Raw genomic sequence first — 10,133 nt, 5'->3', positions numbered from 1 at the left:
CATGCTTGCATGTGGCTCTGCCAATGCTTGAAAGTGTAGTATAGAAGTACAATGGTGATGAAGATGACCATGAAAATGGTGATGATGGTCGCGATGACGATGGAAGTGGTAGCGGTGCTGTTAGATGTATTAGAGGAAGGAAAAAAGAGAGGTTGATGGAAGGAAAAGAAAAAGAAAAAAGAAAAGAAAATGTGGACTGTTGTTGTTTGTTTAATCGGGTGGAAAAGGTTGGGGTAGGCAACAAATTTCATGAAATTATAATTACACCCCCAACTTGACTTTTATCTTCAGTAATGTAAGAAAATCTTCTAAAATTATGATTGAACCCCTCAGTTAACCTTAAGTGCTTTTAAAATAGGGGTTATATGGATATGGATATTTACACAATTCCATCCATAATGATGGTTTACGTCCACATTCCACATCAGTCCAAAGCATAGGGAAGTTTTCTAGTATTTTTAAACGATAAGGTAGAGGGGAGTTTTATGATATATCACAATGCAATTTTCTATATTTTATCCAATTATAATATAAGACATATATGTTGCTGTTTAGTACTTGTGATGCATGAATATAGTTGTGGACTACACCCTTCAAACAGAAAGATAGGACTGGAAGGGAAAGATTAGGATTGAATCTTTATTGGTGAACTTAAAAACCTTTGCTACATTGCAAAATATCTTATTCTTCTCTATTTTGACAATGAATGCTTGCAATTTGTATATAAGAATTTCATGTGTAAGATAAAAGTAATTGAAAATATAAAAGTAACTAAAATATGCATGTTGTCACAGGCTAGCTAAATTTGAGAAAGTTGTTGGAATAGTGTACTTTCTCTTTTGTTCAAAGGAAGGAAATGTTTGTTGCCATAATAAGCTAGCCAAATTTGCAATTAAACTAGTTAAAGATGTCAAATGGGACTCCAATGTGCCATTGTGGTTTAATGAGTATGCACAAGTTGATATGCGGGTAGTTGCCCTCTTTTATAATTAAGACTTCTATTATCAAGTGTTAATACACAGAGTGAAAAAAAAATGCTTTTATCAGGTAAACCTTGTTGATCGGTTGTTCTGATTATTTACCAGCTACTATCTCATAAATGAAACAGCTACTAGTCCAAAGAACATGCTTTCCATGTTCTAATTGCACTCACTAACTCTACTAATCTTTCACGCTTCTACTAGATCGGTACAACAGATAAAAGTGGAAACAAGCATTTTGAGAAAATGCCTCTAACCAACAAAAATAGGCGAACAATACTGGTATATGCCTCTAATCGTTCATCATTGAACATTTCTTTGCACTCCAACCCATAAAATACCACATAACCTACTACTGCCGCCAATGTCACCAAAAGAATTATAGTTGGTGGCACAATAGCAAATTTCGTGCTCAGCTAGGCAAGACATGGGATAGAGTCCAAAGTTTGCAGGAGGCAGATGCAGGAGACAGAGAGGAGGTTGAAGATGGGGAGGAAATTGCTGGAGGAGCGGATAAGTATTTTAAGGAAAAGGGAAAAGTTGATGGTGGAGGGTGGAGGGTGGAACGAAGAAGGGGTAGGGTGGAGGAGGGAGATGAGGAGGAGGCTGGAGGTGGGGAGTAGGTTGGTGAAAGAGGAGCAGACGGGTAGGAAAAGAGAAAGGGTGGTAGTGGGGGTGGAATAGAGAATGAGAAAGATACGGGGAGTACGGCAGAGGAAGGCAAGAGAGGTGGTTGGAGATATGAAGCATATTTTGGGCAAGAGAGGTGGGGTGGAGAAAAAGGGTAGGACATCAGTATATTTTGGCTTTTTAAAATGTGTGGAAAAGGAAAAAAAAAAAGAGTCAGGAAAGCGTTATATATCACCTTGTCTAGGCCAAAAAATTTTTTAATGAAAGGTGGAATTAGTGTATTGACTACAATCTCGTCCAAAACTTTTTAGCAATCCATTAATTCTTATAAATTGCTCGAACATAGTGAATTTCTCTTCTATTTTTTTCATTTCCCTTAAAAATTCTTGCTGAATTTCCACTTAGAATTTCATATTATTGTGCAGTACTCCCTTAAAATATAGTGGGAAGAAAAGTTCAAAAAGGATTGACTAGTTTCTATTCTGTAGCTTACCGAAATGTTTTATCCTCTCGTTCGAAGTGTGATTCTAAATTTCATTAACGTATTTTGTATGATTAATTTCATAATTCATTCGACATTTTGCTAGATGATAAACCATTTTAGAAACCTCAACAATAGATTAACAATTCAACTTACAGTCTTAACCATAAACAAGAAAAGCTATACAAGAAATTTTCAATGCAGCTACATAGTGTAATTTAGGGTAAAAGCTCGTGTTTTTAACTGTCATTAAATATTTTTGGGACACACTTTTTCTAAGAATATAATGTATTTCAGGAAAATTAGAATAAAAATTGAGATTATGCAATTTTTGGAATATATAAGACAATTGACATAAAACTTGTGTATGAAAGCAAAATTGTATATCATGCTAGCCGAAAGTATAACGTTTTGAAAGGCATATGATACTTCTTTTACATAAAATTGACCAAAAATATCTAAGGAACGGTGGACAACATGTAATTATTGCTATCTGATATAATTCTCCAAGATCGAGATTTCAACAATAGTCAAGTTATTATCTAACCATACACTACTATTCTTATTAAAGTATCGAATGTAGCCGTCACGCAATGAACGTATAATGCCATGCCCACAAAAGAAGAACAACGAAAATGGAATTTGATATATTATTGAACAAGCAAATCGCCGTTGCTTTTGTTACTCTTTTTAACTCATGTCTTCTTGTTCGACTTAACTCCTCTGGGTTTTATTAGTTGTATTCAACTTACTCTAATATATTATTCCTTACCTTTGCAAAATTAGTAAGATTAAAACGATAGCAATGGTCATCAATTTTTGTTTTGTAAACCATGGCGAGATTAATTATTATGTTTTTGCCAATCACCTACCTAGCTATTTATCTAAAATTAATTTCTTTACCAATGACAAGATATAAATTAAATGGTGGGTCCAGGTTAAATACCCGTCCCGCAAGTTGCATATTTAACGTGGCAATTTGTGCATTAACAAAAGCACATTCAAAACAAATAATCGTCAAAACGATTGCTCCAAATGCATAAAAATAATTGCAAATGAGCTTAAACAAACAAATGTTCATGACTTCATTCATTGTATGCTTAGACAATTATATTATACTACATGATATCAATTTAGAGGGAAGTAGGTTATTTGAGATAAATCTTGCTGCTTGTTTCAATATCATTAGAAAGTCTAAAGCTACTTTCGGAAACAAAAAAGCGTAAAAATTGGATAAGCTTAACGGTAATAAATAAATAAAACACACACAAATTTTAATTGAAAGAACATAAGCCACACTGATTCTTTCTATCTTGCTTTCCCTTTTAGTTGTGTATGATAAAAGAAAGGTTCATGCAAAGATGGCGGAAATGTTCGTTACCACTAACCTCAGAGATGACATACTAGTGGAGGCATAGGCATAAAGCTGTATGCATTGTTTTGAAAATTAAATTGAATTGGCCGGTTCGAATGGTTGAATTGCGAACTATTCATAACTCCCATCTGGTTCATATTTTAGGTTGATTGGATTTAAAATCAATAAGAACTATTCGAATTGTGCGACTCGGATTGAATCGTTGAACCGGCAGTTGTTTGGTTTTTGTCTATTAAATTGAAAAAGAAAATTTAAAAAAAGAATAAGTTTTCCTTATCCTAAAGACTAATTATTAAATGACACATTCACTCACTTTCTTCCCATTTTTTTGTCTCTTATTAAGTTTGCATCTCTATTTTCTATTTTCGTGATTTCTTTCAAACTCCAAACGTTTTTTTAAAGTTGTAATTTCTAAATCCCAAAAATGCAAATTAAAATTTAAACTCACAATATCTAATTCCCCTAGACATGAATTTTGTATAATTTTAGAATATTGTGGTATTTTTGGGTTGAATTTAAGATTATTTTTTGGTTGATATAATTAAAATTGAAATGAAATTTATTTGTTTCAACTTATAATTTTTATTCGTGAAAATCGAAGTTCCTTGAAAATATTAAAATTTTGATCATATAAAGTCTTAAATTAGTCCATTATTGCATGTCTTATTTTGCACATATATATTTATATAAATTATTTTTTTTAAAAAAATTCATTGAACCAGGATTGAATCGGTCCGACCGATTAAATCCCGATCCGAACACCTCACCGGTTCAATTAACGGTCCAAGTTTCAAAACATTGGCAATATGTAGCCTGAAAACAACAAGGCATAGCTGTATCTTTCTTGCTTTGCCATTACCTCTAGTAGAGATGCTCCACGCAATATTGTAATTAATCTACTATATGTTGTAAAACTAATAAACTACTAAAGTATGAATGGAGATATTAGAAAAAGAAGTAGAGAAATAGAGAATGATATTCCAACAAATACAAAAGTCCTCCCAAAAGATGTCAATATACCTCTATATATAGGTACTACAAGATTAAAGGTACATCAATCTTATTAAACACCTATTACTACAAGAATATGAAGAAACCTATGAAATGGTTCCTCCACTACATGAATAAATTTATGAATTGTAACTTCTATACATAATGGAATAATAAATCAAGAATTAATTCTCTTGGGAATACAAAAGGACATCCACACTTTTAGTTATTTCATAACACTCCCCCTTGAATGTCCATTACACAAAGAATATGCCTCGTTAAAACCTTACTAAGAAAAAATCCATTGGGACAAAAATCCTAATGAAAGAAAAAAAGTACATTATTTCTGTGTATTAATTTCTCCCACTGATGCAAACATCATTTGAGATCTTTTAATCGTCGCATTCCAATATTCTTCACCAATTTCTCAAATATTGCAGTTGGCAATGCCTTGGTAAATAAATCTGCCAAATTATTATCTGATCGGATTTGTTGCACATCAATTTCACCATTCTTTTGCAACTCATGAGTAAAAAAGAATTTTGGTGAAATATGTTTCGTCCTATCTCCTTTAATATATCTTCCTTTCAATTGAGCTATACAAGCTGCATTATCTTCATATAATATAGTTGAAGGATTTTTTTTTTCGGAGGATAACCTACAACTCTTCCGGATGTAGTGGGCCATTGATTTTAACCAAACACATTCTCGACTGGCCTCATAAATTGCTATTATTTCAGCATGATTCGATGAAATGGCAGCTAATGATTGTTTAATGGCTGTACCTCCATATGTAAATAGATAATCAGTCTGAGATCTTGCTTTATGCGGGTCAGATAAATACCCAGCATTAGCATAACCAAGTAATTCAGAATTAGATTTATTTGAATAAAATAAATCAAGATCAACTGTTCCTTGGAGATGGCGAAAAAAATGTTTAATACCATTCCAATACCGTCTTGTGGGCGAGGAACTAAATCTTGCTAATAAATTCACTGCAAATGATATATTAGGTCTTGCACAATTAGCAAAATACATTAGTGCACTAATTGCACTGAGATATGGTACCTCAGGATCAAGTATCTCTTCATTTTCCTCTTGTTTTCTAAAAGGATCCTTATTATGATCTAATAATCTGACGACCATTGGAGTACTTAATGTATGTGTCTTATCCATATAAAATCATTTTAATACCTTCCAGATATAAGCAATTTGGTGGACGTACAAAAATTTCACCTTTCAAATGCTCAATTTGTAAACCAAGGCAGAATTTTGTCTTTCCAAAATCTTTGATCTCAAATTCCTTTTTCAAACATTCAACACTATTTTGAATCTCTTCAGGAGTTCTAATCAAATTTAGATCATCAACATATACAGCAATTATCACAAAATTTGATCTATTTTTCTTGATAAAAATGCATGGACATATTGGATCATTTGTATAACCTTCTTTAGTTAAACATTCATTGAGACAGTTATACCACATACGTCCAGATTGTTTGAGCCCATACAAAGATCTTTGTAATTTAATAGAATAAATATCTTTAGGATTTGATTTGCATGCTTCAGACATGTTGAATCCTTCGGAAATTCTTATATAAATATCATTTTCAAGATTTTCATATAAATATGTAGTAACAACGTCCATTAGACGCATATCTAGTTTTTCATGTACTGCAAAACTCACAAGATATCTAAATGTGATGGCATCTACTACAGGTGAATACGTTCCATCATAATCAAATCCAGACTTTTATGAAAATTCTTGGGTTACAAGTCTTGCTTTATACCTCACAATTTCATTTTTCTCATTTCTTTTCCTCACAAATACCCATTATATCCTACTGGGTTTACACCTTCAGGTGTTTGGACTACAGGGCCAAAAACTTTTCTTTTAGCCAGTGAGTCCAATTCAGATTGGATCGCATCTTTCCACTTTGGCCAATCATTTCTACGTCGACATTCATCAACCGATCTAGGCTCATAATTCTCGTTTTCTGCCATAATATCAAGTGCTATATTATATTCAAAAATACTATCAATAATTATTTCTTTTCGGTTCCAACTTTTTTTTGAAGTGACAAAATTTATTGAGTTTTCTATAGTTTCATTCTTTTCAAGAGTTGACTTTTTAGAAGCGACCTCTTCAGGAGGTTGAATTTTGTCACAATTATTGATTCATCTACTCCTCTTTTCTTTCGAGAATTTTTATCTTTAGAATCAAGAGATCTCCCATGCTTCAGGCATGCTTTAGACTCATTAGCACTTGTAATGTGTCCTTCAGGGACATCGATTTTAATCGGAGAATTTTTAGCAGGAATATGTGATTTAGTAACTCTTCTGGAGTCATTAAATGCATCCGGTAATTGATTTGTAATTTTTTGCAAATGTATAATTCTTTGAACTTCTAGTTCACATTCTTTAGTACGAGAATCAAGGAAATCCAATAATATTTTCCAAGTGATTTCTTTTTTCGGTTGATTTTTATCTCGCCCTAATGTCGGAAAATGTGATTCATCAAAATGACAATTTGCAGATCTCGCAGTAAATAAATCACCTGTCAATGGTTCCGTATACTTAGTGATTGAAAGTGATTTATTACCGACATATATAGCTAATCTTCTTTGGGGGCCCAATTTACGACGTTAGGGCAGTGTAATTGGAACATAAACCGCACAATCAAATATTCATAAATGAGAAATATTGGGCTCATAACCTAAAGTTAATTGTATGAGAGAATAAGTATGATAACTTGTCGGCCTAATCTCACAAGTGTTCCTGCATGTAATATAGCATGTCCCCAAGCAGATGAAAGAAATTTAGACCTCATCAACAATGGACTAGCAATTAATTGTAGCCGTTCAATAAATAATTCAGCTAGACCATTTTGTGTGTGAACATAAGTTACAGGATGTTCAACAGTTATTCCAATGGACATACAATAATCGTCAAAAGCATGTAACGAATATTCACCAGCATTATCTAGGCGAATTTTTTTTATTGGATAATATGAAAATTATGCTCGCAATTTAATTATTTGAGCAAGCAATCTCGCAAATGCCAGGTTGCGAGTAGATCATAAACATACATGTGACCATCTAGTTGATGCATCAATTAGCACTATAAAATATCGAAATGGTCCATATGGTGGATCTATAGACCCACATATATCACTATGAATTCGTTTTAGAAATGTAGGGGATTCAATTCCAATTTTAACTTGCGATTGTCTACTAATTAATTTCCCTTGAGAACAAACAACACAAGAGAATTCATTGGATTTTAAGACTTTTTGATTTTTCAATGAGTGGCCATATGAATTCTTAATTATTCGTCTCATCATTATAGATTCGGAATGTCCGAGATGATCATTCCAAATCATAAAATCATTAGGATGAGTAGACTTTTGATCTACTAGGTGATGAATTTCAATTGCACTAATTTGTGCATAATATAAGCCAAAAGAAAAAAAGGATAATTTTTCTACTACGCATTTTTGCCCAGAAATGATACTTGTGATTAATAAAAAGTCACCATTTGTCTCAATCATTGTCTCGATATAATATCCATTTTTGCAGATATCTTTAAAACTCAATAAGTTTCTTTGTGACTTGGGAGAGAGTAGTGCATTATTTTCGACAATTTTAGTCCCTTCAAGGAGAAATAGAGTGTCTCTTCCGGAACCTTCAATCAATTTTGCACTACCACTGATGGTATTAACATTTGTCTCTCACATTTTTAAATAAGAAAAATATTTTTTATTTTTCAATATAGTGTGCGTGGTAGCACTATCAATGAGACAAATGTCATCATCACCATTATTTAATCCCAAATATCTAGCATCCATTTTTTCTTCAAGAAGAAAATTTTAAACAAAAATAAATATTAATAAAGATGCGAAAATAAATATTAAATAGAAATAAAATTACATGAAAGATATAAAGTATCATAAAATATCTAAACAATCATAGGATATTTGTTGACATCTTCAGGATGCTCAAAGAAATCAGCTACATCGAAATGTGTCATATCAGCATCATCATCATCATCATAATCACTCTTTTGATCAATAAAATTTGTCTCAACACATTTGTCTTTCTTTTTCAATAATGCTTGATAGAGGTCAACAAGATATTCAATCGTACGACAGGTACGGGATCAATGACCTTCCATACCACACCGGTAGTATTTTTCTTCATAAATTTTTTTTTTCTATTTTTCTGATTGTAGTTATTTTCCCTCTTTTGAAAAATATTTTGTTGTTTGTTACGATTATAATTTTCACGAGGCACAAATCTACTATGATAGCGTCCACGGCCAAGGCCACGTCCACGACCTCGACCAAAATTTGAAATTGAATCGCATTCGCTTCAGGGAATTGACTTGCACCAGTTGGTCGAGACTCATGATTTTTCAGCAATAATTTATTATTTTGTTCAGCCAAGAGAAGACATACAATAAGTTCAGAATACTTTTTAAATCCCTTCTCTCGATATTGTTGCTGCAGGAGCATGTTAGAGACATGAAAAGTAGAAAATATTTTCTCTAACATATCTTTATCAGTGACTTTTTCGCCACTTAATGATAATTGAAAAATGATTCTGAACATGGCTGAATTATATTCGTTGACAGATTTAAAATCTTGCTGCCGTAAGTGAAGCCAATCATATCGGACTTTTGGAAGAACGACCAACTTCAGGTGGTCGAATCTTTCTTTCAAATCTTGCCAAAAGACAAGAGGATCTTTAACAGTAAGATACTCTATTTTTAATCTTTCATCTAAATGATGATCAAAGAAAATCATAGCTTTGGCATGATCTTGGTTTGAAGATTCATTTTTTTCAACAATAGTGTTACCAAGACCCATTGCTTCAAAATGAATTTCAACATCCAATACCCATAATAAATAATTTTTTCCAAAAAAATCAAGAGGTACGAACTCTTGTTTTGTAAGATTAGCTATAAGAAATTAAAATCAGTTTTGAGTTAGAAATTTTCCTCAAAATTTACTTGAAGAAATATGGGCAGAATTTGGGCAAAATCTTGTGTTTCACTTTTGTTCAAGGTAGAGCCTCCGTTTTTACCTTTTGCTCAAAAGTAGAGACTCGTGCTGATAACGTGTTGTAAAACTAATAAACTACTATAGTATGAATGGAGATATTAGAGAAAGAAGTAGAGAAATAGAGAATGATATTCTGATATTCCAAAAAATACAAAAGTCCTCCCAAAAGGTGTCAATGTACCTCTATATATAGGTACTACAAGATTAAAGGTACATCAATTCTATTAAACACCTATTACTACAAGAATATGAAGAAACTTATGAAACGGTTCCTCCACTACATGAATAGATTATGAATTGTAAATTCTATATATAATGTAACAATGAATCAAAAATTAATCCTCTTGAGAATACAAAGGGACATCCACACTTTTAGTTGTTTCATAACATTAACCATTTTAGGCCCTAGTCATAATTCCAGAGTTTACACCATGTAGTGTATATCAAGATTATCCATAAAAAAAATATTAAGGCGTTAAATGTAATTTAACGTTTGTTATTTTTTTTCCAAATTAAATCAACTAGAAAATATTTGAAAAACCAACATGTTGAGTAATTTATAATTGAAATGGATCATTTGATTTTTGTAATGTTCTTTACTTCACCCATTATTAT

General features: G+C 32.2%; 1 protein-coding gene across 1 annotated transcript; it reads right to left on the bottom strand.

The window, feature by feature from the left end:
* Positions 1-8,413: 8,413 nt before the first annotated feature.
* On the bottom strand, positions 8,414-9,323 carry LOC140036271 (uncharacterized). Its single transcript, XM_072077622.1, has 2 exons — positions 8,913-9,323; positions 8,414-8,554 (listed from the first exon to the last, which is right to left on the bottom strand). Exons 1-2 carry the CDS (start codon positions 9,321-9,323, stop codon positions 8,414-8,416), a joined length of 552 nt encoding a protein of 183 aa, XP_071933723.1.
* Between the last annotated feature and the right edge of the window lie 810 nt (positions 9,324-10,133).

The sequence above is a fragment of the Coffea arabica genome, chromosome 2e (genome assembly GCF_036785885.1).
Source record: "Coffea arabica cultivar ET-39 chromosome 2e, Coffea Arabica ET-39 HiFi, whole genome shotgun sequence".
Lineage (NCBI taxonomy): Eukaryota > Viridiplantae > Streptophyta > Magnoliopsida > Gentianales > Rubiaceae > Coffea > Coffea arabica.
This window is presented reverse-complemented; position numbering and strand designations above follow the sequence as displayed.

Coding starts and splice junctions, on each gene's coding strand:
- LOC140036271 (XM_072077622.1), bottom strand. CDS start 9,323: ATGGGTCTTGGTAACACTATTGTTGAAAAAAATGAATCTTCAAACCAA. Junction 8,555..8,912: donor AAAAGTATTCTGAACTTATT/GTATGTCTTCTC, acceptor TTATTGAAAAAG/AAAGACAAATGTGTTGAGAC.